At 36.4% G+C, this 20,776-nt stretch overlaps 1 protein-coding gene across 4 annotated transcripts; it reads right to left on the minus strand.

Moving 5' to 3' along the window:
• Window positions 1-555: 555 nt before the first annotated feature.
• irx4b (iroquois homeobox 4b) lies at window positions 556-4,622 on the minus strand. 4 transcript variants are annotated; one of them, XM_079589939.1, is made up of 6 exons: window positions 4,363-4,622; window positions 4,110-4,227; window positions 2,610-2,849; window positions 2,375-2,487; window positions 1,928-2,244; window positions 556-1,596 (listed from the first exon to the last, which is right to left on the minus strand). In XM_079589939.1, exons 2-6 carry the CDS (start codon window positions 4,152-4,154, stop codon window positions 1,007-1,009), a joined length of 1,305 nt encoding a protein of 434 aa, XP_079446065.1. In that variant the 5' UTR covers window positions 4,155-4,227; window positions 4,363-4,622; the 3' UTR covers window positions 556-1,006. The 4 variants fall into 4 exon arrangements, with proteins under 4 accessions (XP_079446065.1, XP_079446064.1, XP_079446063.1 ...); XM_079589938.1 differs by having other exon boundaries at window positions 4,368-4,538; XM_079589937.1 differs by having other exon boundaries at window positions 4,110-4,254; window positions 4,363-4,538.
• Window positions 4,623-20,776: the final 16,154 nt, after the last annotated feature.

Genomic DNA, 20,776 nt, shown 5'->3' on the forward strand with positions numbered 1-20,776 from the left:
GTTGGTTAGGCCTACTGGTTTGCAAATAATTACTAATGTATATTCCAGTTTCATTGAAGTATACTGAATAGTGTTGCTTATAGATATCCCATAAATTGCTACAGATATGACAAAAGATGATAGCCATAGATGAAAGCAGCTTAGATAATTTATGTGGTTCAAAAAACATAATATTTTGGTTTTCTGTTGATTAAACCAATCGCTATTGTACCTCTTTTTTTTCTTCAATGAACTTAAAATTTGAAGACAACCAGGTTATTTTAAGTTAAACCAACAATGTTTTTTTTACAGTGTGGCAATTGAAAATAATACTAATTATATTATTAATAAGTATAATAAATGTTAAAACAGCTTGCCATATCAGTCACTTAATGAAAACCAATGCTTCACTGACTATGAATTTTAGAAATACCATTGAGTTCACAGTGTAGCCCCTTGAGTATTTATATTTATCATGACTGAGTGGTTCTAACTTAAGTCCCGGACTAAAGGTTATTGTGTGGAAGGGTTCAAATTATTAATGCATGTAAAATCATCTTGTGTTTCCACAGGGAAAAAAACGTCAGTCAAACAATAAATGCAACCGAATGAAACAAATTTAGTGACCAACGTGAGCTTCGGAACATTTCAGCACCATGGACAGCGAGTATATATTTCTTTTTTAATTCTTTTTCTTCACTAAATTACTCTTTATTACTGAGGGATGTCAGATGACCAACTGAGACTTCAGATTGGGGGGAATTGTGTACTGTGCTATTATACAGCAGTGATCACTTTCTTTTACAGAGACAGAATCAGATTTTTTATTTTTTTTTTTAAGTGAAAAGGTGCCAATCATCCTAAATCTACATTGCTGTGTTGGCAAGTTCTAAAGTATAAAGTTCAGACTTTTAAGAGATTTCATATAACAGCTCACAGAATGAAACGAATGAATAAGACATTCGCACAATTAGAATCTAAGCCTAGTGATGGTGCAAAAGAATGCATGAAAAAAAAAAAAAACGTGTCACAGTTGCTGAGAGGAAGTAATAGGTTCTGAGTGTTCATGGTAGGTATTCTGTGAGGAAATGGCTTCAGTCCATAACTCTGTGGAGTTGCTGAAAGTTTGGTTGAAGTTGGAGTGCCTGAATAAAGGATCATGAAACACACCATCAACCCAGTTTCTCAGTGTGGCCACTGGAGACTCTTGTTTCCTCTTTATTATGTCGGAGTCTGAGTCACAGTTTGAAGAGGAGCACGACGTTCCTTTATGCATGCATGATGAGTAATCGGCTTGGTTTAATGACGTAGCAGTCTGTGCAAGAGACCAGATTTTTGGCTTGGTCTCAATAGTCTTTTGGCCTTGTTGAAGGTAGAACTTTGCCGTTTGGTTGTCTTCAGCAGTCGGTCTTAGGCGGTCTTCGCTAAATTCATGGACATCTCTGGGAAGCTCGGTAACGGATTCTTTAAAGTGGTTATCTGGACATTCGCTGGTCTCAGAATGAACCCGCATGACAAAGGATGGTTTCGATTCGCACTCGGAACCATCTGATTCCACTAGATCGAAATCGTCCAGATCGCTGTGAAGTTGATCTGCATCATCCTTTCCTTGGTTGTCTGGAGGTATAAAACAAATAATTTAAGCGGGTTATAAAAATCACGGAATATAACGTTAAATGTCGAACTGTAACTGCAGCATGCAAATTCTGGGTGGTAGGTGTAGGTCTATTCTTTTGACTTATTAGTAGCAAAAGTTGTTGGTGAAAATACACTCACTGAAGGTGGTAACCAATTCACTGATCTAGATCACTTCATATCACTGATAGAATTACAAATACGTTGTTTTTATTTAAACTACCAAACATTACCTGTATCGCTACACTGAATAGGCTATGAACAATATTTGCTTTTCAAACTAAGAATGACGTCAAAAAAGCGTTCAACAAACCATTGAAATCTCTTTCGGTTTTTATTGGCTCGCCCTGTGATTCGTCCAGATCTTCTTGGTCGTCACACTCCTTCTCATCTGAGGTTTTGGTGCGCGGCGACCACGTCATTTTATTTTCCTTCTTGAGTCTCCGGCGCGCGTTGGCGAACCAGGTGGAAACCTGCGTAAGGGTCATCTTGGTGATGATGGCCAGCATGATCTTCTCACCCTTGGTGGGGTACGGGTTCTTTTTATGTTCCTGAAGCCATGCTTTCAGTGTGCTGGTGGTCTCTCTGGTAGCATTTTTTCGTCTTGTGCTCACATCTACAGATCCATATCTAAATAACATGACAAGGAGTCATGTTTAAAGTTGGATGCACAATAGCTGCATTTGAAAATTCTGGAAAAAAAGGTAATTGATGCAACCAAATTTCTCTTGAATAACAAAAGGGAGGTGATGATTCTTACCCATATCTGTCATACTGGTACTGACCAATTGGGTAGTCGTAATGGTAATATCCAGAGCTTTGGGTAACTCTTGAATGTCCCGTTGCCACTCCATCTTTCTCACTGAGTTTACCCTAATATAAAGCAAACGTGCAAATAATCACATAAGAGGTCAGTGATGATTCCAAAACCTGTCTGGACAGTCCAGGTAACATGCACATCTATTGTTATTGAAATGAATAAATGAAATGCGTACCAGAGGATAGCACGAGGTTGAATCTGGACCGTAAGTGCTGTAGGTATCGTAACTGTGACTCTTTGAACAGGAGTTTCCAAAGACAGCCGTAGGGATCAGGTCATGCCGGCTGGAGGCCACAAGCCTACTTTCATATACCGGGCAGTAAAGTGAGTTTTGAGGAGAAGTCGCCACTCCAGTGTCCAGCAGAGAACCATTAGACTCATAGCAGGCGCTCAGAGCGTTAGAAGACATTAAAAGCTGTCAACGAAAGGACGAACAGGCTAAAGCATGTCCTTGAAAACTATGAAACACCATTATTAATGACTTTAAATGAGTTGAAAGAACTTTAGTATCCAGTGATATATTTATACATACATCTGTGTTAGAAAACAAGACTATTATTGTTAAATTGCAATCAAGAGATTCTTCACTTCTGACTACATGAAATCTTGGAAAAGGACATTTCTGCAATACATGTTTATTTATCTTCAAACATTTAAACATAAATGCTGGTATACATATATGATCATGGCCTTAGGGATTTTGAATAAATGTTAGATTGTGTAATTTTTTCCAATCATTTTAATATTGAGGGGAATGATGTTGGATAATAATGAATTTGTTCTCTTTTTGGACAAAAAGCTATCCGGCACTTGCTAATACAACATGTTAGCCAGCAGTAAATTACATAATAAATGTATATAAAAAAAAATGTATAAAGATTTTAAAAAATAAAGGTAATTTATTGGCATGGAAGAACCTTAAACATCCATGGAACTTTTCCATTGCACATAATGGAATTTTTTTTTGAAAACCTTATGTTGAATGTTAAAATAAATGTTCTTTATACTAAACAAATGGTTCTTTTAAAAGCAGTTTACTGTAAGGTACTTTGGAGAACCAAAAACGGTTATTTTATGGCATCACTTCGAAACACCCTTTTGGAACCTTTAGATTTAAGAGTGATTAGCAATGATATCTACTAAAACTACTAATGAATTACACATGATCTTCAAATCTATCATTGTGCTGTTTTTGGCAACAATATGCCTCCCTGCCACTTCTCATATTCATGTGATCATTTGAAAAACCATGAAATATAAATTCAACAAAAACATTAAATTAAATATATAATTCAAAGGGAAAGGTTCTCTGAATTTCCCTGATTTTAGCAGTTTTTATAAATGCATTATTAAGGTAAAATATCTGCGTGCATGAGCCGACAAGCCCAAAATAGAGACATTATGGTGTAGCCTACAGTAACCTTTCAACACTCTTAAAAATAAGTAGAAAGTATTTTTAAAAAGGAATTAATGTAGGCTACACAATGAAAGTTTAAAAGGTTTTATAATCTACATAGTATTCCTAACAAGTAGGCTATTTTCATCAATTTCCCCAAACTGAAGTACAAATAGCTACATTTAATTGGGAGCATTCACAATTAATCAATGTTAACATCCAGCAAGTGTGACAAATAGCACACTAAAGTGAGGTGCGGAAGTGTTCAAAAAAAGTTACCTGTGGTGCTGCCGGATATGAATAGCCAAACTGTGTAAATGACATGGTGAGTGTCCAGCACAGAGAAAGCTGCAGTCCCGCTGCGGGTCATCAGTTCATCACGAAAATCGTCCATTAACTGCAGGTAAACGTCCCTTTCTGGTTTCTGTTTGTCTTTCACACAAACAACAATAAAACTGGCAGAAAGTGCAGTATGACACGGATTCAATGTGGTGCAGCGGTGAAACTAAATTGAAAAAAATTCATAACAAACGTTGCCTCAGTTGCACGTTGTTTTAAACACCGGTGACGCTGACGTCACAGGATCAGATTTAAAGGTCCACATAACAAACGCGAATCACGGGAAAAGTTGTTGTTCACACACAGCGGAACACTTTATAGCCGCTGTATAACTTCAGAGTCAAACGATGCGCTTGTGTCCTCGTGAGCAGCCCGCGGGGTCTCGCTCACATTAATGAGGACGTGTTCAGTTTCCCTGCCCGCCAGCAGCCAATCACACATCTGACTCAGTGCACAGACAGCTCGATCGCACATGATTGATGACCGCCCAGGAACGATTACCATAATTGCCTTTCTATGTAGTTATCAAACACTTTTGGTACCATTAAATAACATTGGATTGGTTGGGGGGAAAAAAACTCAGAATTATAATACCTAGGCTACATAAAAAAAAATAACAGTCTAAGATCGATATCTATCAAAATACTAGGGCCTTTGGAGCTACAGTGCTGTGAAACATATGTCTTACATCAACAATAACACACCCGGTAATTATTTTAAATTATATTAACTTCATGGAGATAAAACTTGATTTTAAAAACTTCACTTTCACTGTGGCAAAGAGAGTTAGATTTGTGTCATCTTAAAATAAAGTTATCTTCAAAGTACCTGAAAGAAAAAACACACTAGAAATGTATTTGGTAAGTAATCATCTACAAAAGATTATTTTCATAAGTAATCTACAAAAGTGGCATTAAATTTGAAATGTCTTTGTCGTTGCCTTTATCTACATTGTTACCTAAAACAATAGTTTATTTCTTCTTCAGAAGTGACTTCTATTGAACTTTGAGGATGAAAACGATGCAAAACATGTTTTGTCTTGTAACCTTAAAAACTATTATTTCGTACGACCAAATCAACCTAACAACATTATAAAAAAACACCAATAAAAGTAATTTTAAGGGTCAGATCACATATATAAATGGTTCCTGGCGAAAGTCTGTCCTCAGGGATGCATTTATTCTCATTCTGTAGAGATCTTTTTCATTTAATAACTCTTTTAAAACCTAAATCAAAAAGTGCCACTGTACAGTTGCAGCACAGCCACATTGCGGTCCATATATTTGGACATCAATCAATCCTTTATCACATACAGTACCTTAAATGTGTCTCTCAGCCACCTCTGTACTCTTTCTTCATTGTGGCTAAGAGGTTTGGCTTGCCAGAGTTCATTTAATATGTATAATGCATGAGGGCACTTCAGTGCATTTACTTAACACTTTGTTCCTGAGGTCCAGAAGTCTTTTCATTAGAGATTGAAACAGTGATAGACATAGACATTTTTTTTTTTTTGCGTTTAGGTCACAGCAAATGTAACACAATTGATCACAATGTTGAGGTGCCACACCTGTGTAAAGATGCCTGAAGATCTTATTTGTTTATACATGCAGTGAAACGGTTTATTTATGTTATGCATGATTATGGCACAACATTTATTTTTTATCTTTTGTCTTTTCTAATTAGAAATTGATCAAATGTTGTAGCCATTAATGTATAGCCAATTCTTTATGCTAATTTTGTTGTTTCTTAAAACCAGTTGGTTCCACGATGCTTTTTAAATTGCATCATTAACAAGGCTCAACACAACCTCTTTTGCTACTGAGACCAAAAGTGTCTAAAAAAATTCAATTGCAGAAAAGGAGAAAAACCCTTTTGTTTGTGCGGTGCAATGAATAGTTGATGTGCAGAAGACCTGGTGAAGGAAAAACCTGGGAGATAATCACAATATAATGAACAAAGAGAGAATAAATCTATCAGTATGCACAGGGCTTGATTTAAATGAATAAATATATAAAGCATTTCACCAGCCCGAGAAAAATAAAATAAAACAACAAATAAAGCATTAGCCAATAGCAGCATTTGGTGAATTTATTTAAATTTGCACTGATAACATCAATTACTTTCATCATTATAGTAAATATCGGTAACAACGCTTTTATGTATAATGCATTAGGAAAGTTTTTTAATGCATTAATTATGGCTTGTAATGCACATTATAATGCATTGTACGGTCATGAATAATTGCAACCACAGTTATAATACAACTCATTTCAGAATCTGCAAATATTATAATGCATTTGAACTTTGGTTATAATAATTTCTGAAAAGATATAATGCATTATAACGTACATTATGAATGCCTTTACAATGGATTATACATAAGGGCTATAAGGAAAGTGTTACCTATATCTATGAGCCCAGCATTCATAGCCAAGTATATCTTTTAGTTGTAAAATTGGTAATGAATTATTATAAACCATATACAGAATCAATTACAGAAATATTACTAAGAAATAATTGTATTCATAACACTCTTAAGAATAACGGTTCTAAAAGGGGGGTTAGAATAAACATTTCAGTGAGCAGCTTTTTTAAATAACCATTTTCTGGTTGTTCATGGATTCAAATGCCAATAATAAAAATAAAAAAGTGTACTAAATACAAAAATGATCTTGAATTGTAGCTGAGATATTTACTTCAGTTCTTATTTACTTTCAACTTCAAGAAAATCACCATGTTCCACAACCAAAAGTGTTAATTCACGAGAAGCTGAGTGAATTGACAAAACGAAACAATGAATTATAAAAGTGCTGCAAAGCTTTTATTCAATCATGGCTTAGGCATATTGAATTGACAAAACATGTTTGTATCTCTCCGATGCCCCCATCTGACGTAGATCAGAATGAAACTGGCAGACTGTGGGACGTCCAAGCTCTTCAGCCGTTTAAATGGAGCTCCTGGATGGACAGCTGCTTGATAGAGTTACATCATAATCTACTGAAATGTTTGTCTCGATGATTGAGGCAGTGGAAGATGAATGTGTGGAAACGGGTGTGTTTACATAGATGAAGAGACCATCATTCACTGTTACAGGCAAATACAAATTGCCAGTCCTTTGACTGACAGGTTTTTTGTTAGACTGGAGAAGCGGCACATGAGCAAAAGCTTTATTTCCATTCCAAACTCCAAACACAGACAACAGTGCTTGTTCAATATATGAGCATTCTTTTCATGAAACAAATTAAATGTCATTCATGTGAGTGAACACTCTTTCTTCAGTCTCCAGGGACGGTGACAGTGGGGCTCTGCTGTCTGAAACTGACTTACCTTCAAAACAAGAACGGTATGAATCTCCACACGATTGACCTTCAACCTCCGGCCACTTCCTTCCACTCTCCATCTTTCAATTTTTATAACACTTAGCAGTTTCCAAAACCTTTCCCTCTCAATCTGTATCCTGTATCTCTTGTGTTTTTTTATTTTTGGTCCGGATGGTCCAGGTGGGACCTGCTGCATGCTCTCAGGCAGACTATTGGTTCATCCAGGCAGAAAATGGAGGGTAGGGGGGGGACAGGAAATGGAATGGGAGTTGACTCTCTTCTCACACACTTTAGCCCTGAAGAGCTGCACCTTGGGGACCACTGTCAAGTGATCTCTGACACTTCATTCCCTCTCTACACAAGAACCCTCTCTGACAGACACAAGCAGGGAAGAACTCAACTGCAGCTTATTGCTGGAGTCTAAGCACAGTTCAGCACAGAAACAGCGCTTGAAGAGAAGACCTGATAGAGCTGCAAGTGCTGTAACATGGTCTTTGGTGAGATCAACATGCATTCCTAAAATTCTTAGTTAAGTTCAATATATTACATTTTAGGATCTGACTCTTAAGCTATGGACATCAGTGTCGTAGAGTAAAGTTTGCAGCTTATCCAGTAACAAACCAATCATTCTGCCATAAACAACTCTTTCACATATGCAACACAGGAAAGTCAGAGTCATTCTAGTGAATCAGTTCGTCATAAATGACTCTCTCTCTCGTATGTAATGCTGGAAGGTTTAATTCTTTTTGTTGAATCGGTAAAGTTTGATTAGTGAACCTGTTATCTCTGTCTCTCTATTATATGTTGATTTTTGTTGATATGTTTCATCATATGTATTCATCAATTGTTTCATCATAAAAGTCTCTGCTGGAAAATCTGATTCATCTTAATGAATGGGCTCGTCCTGAACTACTCTCTCTCTCTCTAGTATGTTAAGTTGGAAAGTTTGATTCATTCTACTGAACTGGTTCGTCCTAAACGTCTCTCTCACTCTCTTATATTGCTGGAAAGTTTGATTCATCCTAATGAATCAGCTCATCCAGAACTACTCTCTCTCTCTCATGTTACATTGGAAAGTTTGATTCATTCTGAATCGGTTCATGATTCTAAATGGCTCATTCTCTAATATCGTCACTGTCAGGCAGAAACCTTGTATCTCCAAAAACACCGCTTTTCAGGAAATGGGAAAAAAAAATGTTTTTTTTTTTTTTAATAATTTAACACTGCGTCGTCAAAGTTGATATTGTGGCTTTATAAATGGTCAGTTCTTTATTTATCCGTGCATTCCAAATATGGAAACACGGAATTAATATTAATTAATGTTAATTAATATAAAAATATGGAACTTTCCTTTACACTTTCTAAGTGATCTTACGAATCAATGACAACTCCTAAATAACTGGTTTGTAAATAATGCTATACTTAATTTAGAAATGATAAATTGATCATTAATAATGTATGAAAATAGAATTAACACATTATAGATATGCTTATAAATCAAGAATAAAGCATTTATAGCTGTATTTATAAACTGCTTATTAATGTCTATTAATGCTTTATAAATTATGAATTAACTGTTTACTAATGCTTAACTAAAGATTAATAGCGTGCAGTTATTATAGTGTTACCAAAATATGGAATTTGTCAGTTATTTGTGTAATGTGTTGTTTACACTTGTTGTTCTAACGATCTCCTGCGTTTATAATAAAACACTGTAGTATTCCTAGTTTGTGCATGTTGCTTACTCATTACAGAATAACCAACCTAAAAAGAGAAATAGAAATGGAATTACCAGTCTTAACCATCTGCGAGGCAGAGAGGGAGTGCCTAGCCTGCGCCTACCTCAGGCCTAGCGATAGATCCTCCCACCTGAGTCATCCCAGAGTTGAGGTGCCAGTCGTCCAGTCCATCCCAGAGCCAGGAGCAGACCACTGCCTTATAGACCTGTGATCCGAGTATCTAGTTCCCTCCTGAGTCCCCACTCCCCCACCCTTGAATCAACGCCTTCTCCACCGGTCCTGTCCGTCTATCTGGATGCTCCATTCCCATGCGGAGATCTTCCTCCTCCTTTGTTCCTACCCAACTTTCTGGTCCCATCTCCTCCGCTAGTGAAGTCCAGTCCCCTGGATCCTTCGGCTCCACTGGTGTCGTGCAACTCTGCTTTGCCCTCGCCGCTAACTCTTTGAGGCTCTTAGGCTCCATCTCGGGCTTCCCGACCATCAGATTGGCATGAGGTTGAGTCACCGGCTTCACCTCGGGCCTCCAGGCCCATGTCTCCACCTTGACCTGTTAGCTCCGCCTTAGATCTGTGTTCCCTTGTCTCCGCCGTGGACCATCAGCCCTGGGACTCCTCTGGGCTTCCTGATCCCTCTGGCTCAACCTCTGTCAGTCATCGCTCTGCCTCCACCACGGATTTCAGGGTCTCCTCGACCCTCCAGCCCTTTGGATCCACCTGGCCTCTTCTTTGTCGTCCTAACTCCCTCCATTGTTGGCCTGGTCTGCCGAACCCCCATCTTCCCCTCGGCTCCACAAGCCAGCAGCTCCACCTTGGGCTTCCAGGCTGTGGATGTTGGCCGTGTCACTGGGCCTTGGATGTTGGCCGTGTCACCGGGCCGTGGATGTTGGCCCTGTCACTGGACCGTGGATGTTGCTTGCCGGTTTCTCCATGCACCCTGGTTCCGCCTCAGTCAGTCTGTCCCCAGGTCCTGCCCGGGCATTCAGCCAAAACTCCACCCTGGCTCCTCGTGCCGTCGGCTCCACCGTGGTGTCTCTCTCCACCGACTCCTCCTGATCCCTGTACATCACCTTCTCCGCGCCCTCCTCCAATGCCACATTACAGCATGAGGACGTGACTTCCGGGAGGGGGAACTACTGTCACGGTGTAGGACTCTTATTTTGATATTCTGTTGTGTTCCTGTTTCCCTACTCTGTTCAGTTTTGGTTTCCTTTTACATTTCTGATTATGTCCCTTACTGTTTCTATGGTTAATTATCAGCTGTTTCTTATTTACTTGTTATTCTCTGTATATATATACTCCCTGTTCAGTTTAGTCCTTTGTTGATTATGGCGGTCAATGTGTAATGTGTTGTTTACTCTTGTGTTGTAACAATCTACTGCAATTATAATAAAAGACTGTATTCCCCGTCCATGCGTGTTGCTTACTGATTACAACATGATTATATGTATACATCAGAATAAGTCATTCTTAAAAGATCAAAAGAATATTACAATTTAAATGGTTAAACTACTTTTAAACTGTTCTTTGACATTTTAACATTTTAAAAGTATACTTATGCGTGTTAAGGACCAGTTATGCAGTATACTCTCTAGCAACTCTTAAGTGGCCTTTATTTAGTTAATAATATATTATCTGCATGTACAGGTTTTAAAAAAATACTTTTAATTTAAGATTTGAAGTACACCATAATTGCTCATTAAATCCAATTAAGCATACTCCTTTATTGCAAGAAGTGCTTATACTATTAATAGCAAATTATAAATGATCATGGAATCATGTCGTTTCCACTACAGGAAGTTTAATGTGGAGCATGCGAAAGCTCAAAATGGCAAAAGTATGGAAAAAGCTTTTAGTCTTCTCTAGAGGGGGGTCTGGAGACGGTTGTCCTCGCACACATGTAGTCTAGGGACTGTAGAGCATTTTATAGTGGATTTTATTTAGAAGTGGAGTGGTGAGGATGTGGTATAAGTGCTTTACTGAAGCCTATGGAATATATTCTGTGTATTTAACACTATTTATGCCCGGTTTATAGTTTATAGTTCAGATGTCTCCAAAAGGAGTACACACTTCCAAATAAGGAACTTTTTTTTCTTCTTGTGAAGAACATTTTAAAAAAAATCCATAATAAATAACTTTTTGTGGAATGGAAGGTTCAAGTTCAAGTTCAAATTTCTTTATTGTCCCCCATGAGGGCAATTGTTGTGCAGCAATAGTACAATACAAAACACACACAATACAAACATTAAACAACAATAAACAATCCATAAGTTGATATGTTATCTACGGTTCTTTACAGAATTAAAAACCAGAATTGCTGCAGGTAAAAAAGAATGTTTGTATCTATTTGTTCTTGATTTTGGGAGTTGTAAACGTGATCTAGATGGCAACATCTGAAATTCAGGCTGCAAGGAATGCGAACTAGCAAGATAGATTCAACCGTTTTTAGCATCTGATTCTGATAGAGTTCTTCCAGCCCTTTCTGCTTAGAACCTATGATGCAGCTACTTACCTTAATTAACCTTGAAAGGGAGTTTTTTTTACACTGATGGACCCATACCAACAGATTAAAGAGAAGCTAACAACTGACTCAACAAACGACCTATAGAACAGTGTGGAATGGAAGGTTCCAAGGACATTAAAGTTTCTTAATGGAATGTCAATATATATATGCCAATAAACAACCTTTATTTTTAGAGCGTAAATACTATGAATATGTTAATCATTCAGTACTAGTAATACTCATAGTTTACACATATTGCATTGGTATTACCATAAAGTTAAAGGTCTCTAAAAAGTCAGCCAATCTTCATTACTCATTTACTGTTTAAAAAAAGCATTAAATTCACCGATAGTGTGATCTGAAGCGGAATTGACCAGGTGAATTGGCAATGCACTCAAGTGCACTCAACAGAGATCTGCTACATGCCTAGCTCTATATATTTGTCAATGCCTGAATATACATCACTGTTGCTTAGTTTCATTATGAGTTCCGTGTCAAGGCGATGCTCACTAAATGCTGAAGACCAGCACAGCAGTGTCAAGCCCGATGGTGAAACCATACGAGCAGTGAACGTCTGAGCGAAGTTACAAACACAATCTCGACAGCTGTGTGGAGTTCCAGAGGAATGGCTGTGGGAAGTGTATGTGCGTCTGCTTGGCTTGTTTTCCAGGCCAGTGCCACAGAGAGAGCGAGAGCTCTTTAAAGTATGCATTTCCCCATCCCACTGAGAGCGGCGTATTCCTCCCCATCACTTCCACTTCATTACTCCCTCACCAGCCATGTATTATTCACCCACAGTCAATCCATCCTCCACTGGGACCAATGTTAGCTGAAAAACGTTTTAGCCTCTTTTACTATCTAAAGTCTGCCCTCTCTCTCTCTCTCTCTCTCTCTCTCTCTCTCTCCTCTCTCTCTCTCTCTCTCTCTCTCTCTCTCTCTCTCTCTCTCTCTCTCTCTCTCTCTCTCTCTCTCACCTGTATTTCTTTATCTTTTGGCCAGTCATAAAACCCTATAATAACATTTTCTTGTTAGATTAAAAATAGAAGTGATAAAAACTAAAGTAAACCACAAAAAAAATTGTGGTTTATGGTTTGGGATATAGGTGTTGGTTGGTAAAGGGTTAACTTCTGATTCTTGGTCTCATTGATTCATTATTTTAATATGTTGATATGGTTACACTTTATTTCAAGGTGTGATTATAAATTTAAGGATGAGTAATATGAATTAACTTACTATAATGTTTGGTTTAGGGTTAGTTGCATGTAATTCTGCATAATTTACTGTTAGTTAGTACATGTAGCATGCGTAACAAAAGTGTTACCATATATATTAACAGTTTTTCCTGTCAGAACAAACATTAAACCTCTTATTTACATACAACTATACACAAATTTACTTTGAAACAATTTTCACTCAAAAATTGGCCGTACATGTTTCTAATAATTAGAAAGAAACGACAGTTATTTAAACATTAAATTAGAAAAACTTACTCCAGTAGTCTTCATAATTTTTTTTACAGTGTACAGTATAATATTTAAGTAGTTTAAAAGTGTTAAATCTATTGTAACATTTTTTAAAGATGATTCATTTGTGTGAGTGGAGTTGGTTTGGTTTAAAATAGAATTTTCTGTTTGTGCCAGAACCATGTTGGTAGTGCCAACCATCCATGTGTTGGAGTTGGCTGGCACAACAGTAAAACAAACCTCATGAATAAACATCATTTGTAAAATAATTTGGGATGTTAAATATATCTGTTTTTTGTTTGTTTTTACCCATGATCTTTAGGCCCCAATCTGAATTTCAGTCCACTAGAGATATTAAACAACCAAATGAAAACTGTGCCAATCAGCCTCAGTCTAAACGTCTAAAAGATGATTGTACATAAAAAAAAAATATCGAAATGCACTCAAAACACCCATACATGGAGTTTCGTTAAGTAGTAGAGGATGTGCAGAGGTGGAAAGGCTAAAATATGACATGCTGAATTCAAGCGCCACCGTCTGGACAGTTTGAGTATTTTTGGAGATGATAGTCATCGCTGCATGTGATTATGTGTATGTAAAATAGGTTATTCAATTAAACATATTCTTATCAAATGTGCATCCTTATATAAGTAGAAAAAATGTGATACAGAACAGAACAATCTTAATGCGAAGAACACAAAATAATATATATATATATATATATATATATATATATGTGGACTTTTAATTACAGTAGGCTATACCGCATTGTTTTCTGTAGTTATAGTGTGTGATAGTCTAGTGCACATGCAATCTGATTAGACAAAATCAAAAATAAGTGCTTTGTGTGTGTTACCATGCGTAATCGAGAACATGCAATGTAATGACATCTTCAGTCAATGAGAGTAACACACAACCTCTGTCAAAGAGCAGAAGCCACACTGAAGAATCATGGCGTATGATCAATAGACATTTAATAGACTACATCTCTTCTACTGTAATCAGCATTTTAACCGCATATTCTTTCTCCCTCTCTCAAACACACACACACACACACACACACACACACACACACACACACACATCTTCTTTTTTATTTTATTTTTTATTAGGCCTATATACTGTAATCACACAATATGTTATCCATTCATGTTACCAGTTCAACAGAATCGGTAATTCATTCATCATCAAATCAAAATGTTCTTTAAATTATGGCAGTTACCTAATCAACATCTGATACAAAAGTAGTTGAAAAGATATCATAAGACAATAAACAATTTGCCAGATTAATGTTTTTTTTTTTTCAACAAAACCCACTTAATATAGCTTTACATTTAAACAGCAAATATGGATATTTGTAGTCGCTGTAAAAAAATAAATAAAAAATGCTGCCTAAATTAAGTACAACCAACATGGAAGTTTAAGTCATTTCAACTTAAATTACATTAAACTGACACTTTTTTTTTTAATGAGTTGAATCTTGTACAACTTTTTTGTTAAGTTGAAAATTGTTTTTTGTTACTTATTTCTTACTTACAAAAAAACGTATTTTAATTTGTTAAAGCAATGTAAAAAAAAAAAAATAGCAATGTAATTCTTTACAGTGTATAACATCGATGGGTCTAGAACAGACTGTTATGAAATATATTAAATGTTACATAGAAATGCATTACGGGGTTTTGACCTGAACCCTGCTTAATTTCTGACCGTGTTTTTAATTTGAACATAATCACACATAATCTTCAGCATAAATATTGAATCAACTTCCGGAGCACATTCGAGCACTGTGATTCTACAGATGCTGTGAACAATGACACATATAAGACCCCCCAGACACAGACCACCAAAGTCTAGACATCCGTCCCACACTCGACGTTTCAACCTCCATTTGGTCATCTTTCTCCTCACTGATGGGGTATCCCATGACACTAATGATTCTCAAATTATTTGCTCAACTAGCAGACAGCTTGTCAGCACACCATTTGATCCCAGCATCGCTTTTAGACCGCCCGGTTATACATCTGTTAGCTTGTGATAAGAAAATGGCCCGTAACCTTGCAGCAGCAGCGCAGGTTGTTGAGAACTGAAGCGCTCTGCTGTGCCTTTTCTCTTTTAACGCAGTACTGAGTCATTGATGGGTGGATAAATTACCTGGTGTTTGCCTATTGACCTCCCTCAGAGACAGACAGCAGTCAATACCGCTCCACTTCTCTCTTTTCCCAGGAGGGTCACTATGATTCCAGGCGAGCGTTCCTCTGAGAGTGAGCTGATATCTAGTATTCTTTATCAATTGCAGCCCTAGAGCAGAGAGTCAGGCGAAAGAGAAACAGGACACCAGCCAACTGTTTATATGACCAGTGGCTTGGCCAGTCACAAGCTGGCCGGGGTTAATATGGCCCATTTGACTCAATTACATAAAGCACTGACTAGGGAAAGGGATGAAAGGATGATCAAATGACACTCTTTCACTCCAAAACCTAGAGAGCTTCCTACAGCATTTTAAGGCATCATATGTACGCTCTCGACGCAAAGCCTGTTCCAGAATAAGATTCCTGCTTTTGGTCAAATTCTAATGCAGCGTCACTTTATCCATAGGAAAGGTGATACTACAATGCAAGCTCAGTAAAAAAAAAAAAAAAACATTCAAAGCGGAGGACAAAGAGTAACAGTGAAATCAATAATTTACTTGAAATGTAAAAGTATGAAAAAATATCAAATCAACCATTTATCCAATATTTATGTATGATGTGTCATTTTTAGCTTAGCATTTCAGTATTTAGCTCAGCAACATGCTGAAACCAAACTATTTTGAAATCCATTGTCAAGTCTCTCATATAGATATGCTGTCTATGTAAATATGTTGCTTAAAACCAGGAAAAAATGGTAACATTTAATAGTTACCTGATCTAAACCCTAAAATTACTGTCGTTGGTATAAACTAATGTAGTAAAAAAGAACACATATAAAGCACAAAATTGACATAACATTCGTCACATAACATAACCTGACATTTTAAAGTGTACGAAGTCCCTTGTAAAAACTTGTACACTTTAGCATCTGTGATCTGTGACAAGCATACTTTTACAGCATGGAAATAACTTAATATAGGCTAATTCATACAAATTTATAGTATATGCAATTTGCTGAACTTTGGAGTGTTTTTGACCAAATTAACATATATTTTTATAATTTCATAATTAAGTGTACTACCATATTTACAAGCATTACAAGCATACTTTGTCATTTCTATTCAAACGTGTGTCATTTATAAAAAAAATAATATATATTTGTAATTACACATTTCGAATGATGTTGCAATTTAAAATATATTAACTTTAAATGTAATATCAAATAACAATAAATTATAATCTGCACCATTTAAAAGTGTTCTTAAGTGTGTTAAGAAACATTTCATTCTGTTTAACTACACTTAAGCAGTCTTTATTTCATTAATACTATTATTTGCAAGTATGGTTTTTTAAAACATATATCATTTTAAGATTTGAAGTATATACAAGTACACATTTCAATACAATTGAAATTAATTGAACTTTCAATTAAGCGTGATGCACAACCTGGTCTCATGAGAAGTCATTTATTCAAGAGAAAATAAAGTATCTTTTGTACAGGCGAAGTCTTTGGAAATCATATAATGTCAGTCGCATACAAATTACTAGGAGTTGTCATAAAACTCTGCTGGTGAAAATGCTTTTTTGTTTAGGCAGTAGAAAACATGGAAGCTCAACAGGTTTTTGGAACAGACTTTTATCACATCACAATAAAAATGCCTATGATCCCAAAGGAGATCATTTGATTTATAAGGATAACGAATACAACTCATGCTGACACCCATATAAGAATAATCATAGCCTTTGTGGTCAGAGATGTTTGTGACGGCTTTACGCAGATGGTCATATTGACAGCCGTCAGATAATTCCCCACCCTCTCTTTGTAATGAGCAGAATAATGTCTGGTTTAAACACCGAACCCAAACAGATGAGTGCCGTTTACATTAAAGCACAATCCCATTAGCCTCCCTTAATAAATGACCTATTCCTGTACGGTGAGGGCGGCTCGGGTGCGCCCATCTTCTGCTGATAGGGGCAGAGCTTAATGAAATGGTCTTTTGTGCGCTTGGTTGAACTCATTTGATTTTTTTTCTCCCAGCAGACTTCCTGTATCCTGTGATAAGTCCTCAAACCACTGAAGCCTATAATGACTCCATTACCGAGACCCCCGCCAGACTGTGTGTGTGTGTGTATGTGTGTGAGAGAGAGAGAGAGAGAGAGAGAGAGAGAGAGAGAGAGAGAGAGAGAGAGAGAGAGAGAGAGAGAGAGAGAGAGAGAGAGAGAGAGAGAGAGAGAGAGAGAGAGAGAGAGAGAAAAAATATAATGTGTGTGTGTATGTGTGTGTGTGTGTGTGTGTGTGTGTGTATCCCATTATCAAGTGTAATCATTTTGCAGTCAAGCTGGTAATGAGGTGTAATATTGCCCGACATGATAACATATACACACAAACACCTCCCACACTTTAAATTCACACCAAAACATATATTTAAATATACACAGTCTTGCATTGCACCACACAAACGCACACACACACACAAGAACGCAGACACACGCACACGCACACACACACACACACACACACACACACACACACACACACAGGTAAAAGCCAAGTAATTATGCAAAGGGGAAGTCTCCATTTCTACAGTGGAAGACACAGAAGGTCAATTGGTGGTTAATTTTCTTTTTGCCTCCTGAAGCATGAAACATGCATATGCAAACACTTACTCCAAACACACACACACACACACACACACACACACACACTAATGGATTCATCCAAGTCAAGTCCTCTCTAGCATTGACTTGTCACTACCAACCTTGTTTCGTGCAATTGCAATTACCACACGGTGAGGAGTTTCTGCAGCCTCAGGGAAAAATCCATACTGCATTTCAGATGCATCAAACTGGAGGTACATTAATCTTTAACACTTTATGTCCAACAGACATTTATTTTTTCCACTTAATTCCCACATTAATGACTAAAACATCTAATGATAAACATGACAATGAATATGTACCTGTAAGTTTCTTCAGTGGGGCCCCCGGGGGCCGCTAGAGAGATTTCATGGGGCTCCGTGGAAAATACTAAAAGACTTTACAAAATGTAGGTTTTTTCTAGGACTATCAAAGTTAAAACTGCTTTGGAATGATTTTTATTAAAAGAGCTGAGCAAATAAATTCAAATTCAATTAAAAATGTTAGTACATCTATATCATCATGCATTAATAATGAGTAAAACATTTTTATTTTAAAAGTTACAAACTTAAAGTCAATATTTACCAGATAATATTACCAGTGACAATGTAAAAGCCTGGTGTAAATTTGTATTTTCCCACTTCTTGAAAATATACAGTTTTAAACTTTAGAAAGAGGATTTTTTTTAATGTATATATGACTAAAAAATATTACATGATGCATGCATGATGGTATTTGTTAATAAAAATGTAGTAAACAATATTTTGAATAAATTTTTTTGTTAATTAATTACATTAATATACTTAAATTCTATAGCTCTAACCGTATGCTGTTTATGACTGCTAAGCAATATCAATTTGACATTTATATGCATTACTAAATGTGTGTGTTTATTTGTATTTTTGAAACAGTTTGAAACATGGCTAATCTAGTTAGAATTTAGAGACTGAATGATCCATTTAATAATTTGCAATGGATCATTACAAGATTACTGAATAGTTAGGGCCGCTAATGCTTCTAAAACTGTAAACTTTTTCAGAGCAATATTTTTCCTGTCCTCTGTCAGGAACACCCCAGTGGTGTCTCGATGTGTGAGCTCAGTCTCAGTCTCACAGCGCTGGGGAAAGATCTTCAGGTTCGGCACCAGTAAAAGGACTCGACATTCCCAGAGAAACCCTAGATGCAGAACCTCAAGCACACGCTGCAAACACAGGGGACGAGGATTAGGATCTCACCGGCCTTGTTAGCATTGAATGTAAATCTTTTGTTTGTTGTTTTTTTTTTTTTTACTTTCTTTGCCACCTAGTTGCAACTTGTTTGGTCCGTGTGTCGCAGCCAAGATGGATGGATCACGCAAGCAAACCAACAACTGAAGCCATATGAAAAGTGCTTGGTTGGCCTCAGCAGGACTGTCTACACTGATTTATAAGGGGAGGAGTAATAAACGCTCGGCTAAATAGCCCAGCCAAACAACAGACTCCACAGAGCCTTCATCTCAAGCATGACACTTAGCTGAAAGTAACAAGGCTCATATTGGGGTAATTGTATCATCCTTCTGTGAGGCCGGGGCCATGTTTTAGGGTCATAAATCAACTACCGGCCTCTTTTTGACACCACTATCAAGGGGATCCTCTGTACTCTAAATAAGTCGACGCAGTCATTATCTTCAATGGGGACAATGTGTTGTCTTGGTTTACAATGGTGAAATGTAAAAGAATGGCTAAAGTTGGCCTTATCAATCCAGTGTGGACTGTAGAGCATCACTCAGTCTTATTCAGTCTAAGCCTTTCAGTCTGATTTCCGGCTAATTGATTCTAGATATTCTGATAAGTGATTATTAATTCTTTATCATTCATTTCAACAAAAAAAATTTTTATAAGCCTCCAAATAAACAAAAAGATAAAGTGAATATTTATCATTTCAGCCTATAATGCCTAAATAAACGAAACAAATAATTAAATATTCATTCATTCCAGCAATAAAATGTTATAGACCTATAAATAAATAAATGTTAATGCTTAACCGTTTATTTCAGAAATAAAATATTACAGGCCTACAAGTAAATTAATACATTTTAGCAATAAAATCACATAAGATTATAAACAAACGAGTACTAATGCTTAATCGTTCATTTCAGCAATAAAATGTTATAGGCCTACTAAAATTAAAAATGCTTAATCATTCATTTCAACAATAAAATGTTATAGGCCTATAAATAAATGAACATTAATGCATAATCAGTCATTTCAGCCAGTGTTATAGACCTACAAATAAATAGTAAGTAAATAATTAAAAATTGACATTAATAATCAGTAATAAAATGTTATAGGCATATTAATAAATAAATAAAGCAAGTAATAAATATAAATAAATTAGTAAATAAATAATAAATATATATTAATTCTTATTCATTTCAGCAATACAATTTTATAGGCCTAATTTAAGGTTATACTTTATTTCGTAACACTTTATTTTACAGTGTCCTTGTTACATATGTTACATGTATTTACCATAATAGTAATAATAACAGCAATAACAGTAAATTATGCATAATTACATGCAACTAACCCTCAACCAAATCCTAATCCTATACCCTAACCCTATAGTAAGTACAGTATGTTGGTAATTATTACTCAGTACTTAAATATATTATTACACTGTAACAATGACACCTTAAAATTATTTGAAGGTGTCCTTGTTACAGTGTTATTATACATTTAATTAGTGAGTAATATTAATGAACAACATATGCTTACTATAGGGATTGGTTAAGGGTTAGTTGCATGTGATTATTGATGATTTACTGTTGTTACTACAGTA

Source organism: Phoxinus phoxinus (genome assembly GCF_949152265.1).
Source record: "Phoxinus phoxinus genome assembly, chromosome: 19".
Taxonomy (NCBI): Eukaryota; Metazoa; Chordata; class Actinopteri; order Cypriniformes; family Leuciscidae; genus Phoxinus; species Phoxinus phoxinus.

What these genes read in the sequence shown, in the direction of transcription:
- irx4b (XM_079589939.1), bottom strand. Translation starts at nt 4,154, where the DNA reads ATGTCATTTACACAGTTTGGCTATTCATATCCGGCAGCACCACAG. An exon ending in CATATCCGGCAGCACCACAG is followed by an intron (nt 2,850 to 4,109) that starts GTAACTTTTTTT and finishes TTTCGTTGACAG; the next exon opens with CTTTTAATGTCTTCTAACGC. An exon ending in TACCAGTATGACAGATATGG is followed by an intron (nt 2,245 to 2,374) that starts GTAAGAATCATC and finishes CATGTTATTTAG; the next exon opens with ATATGGATCTGTAGATGTGA.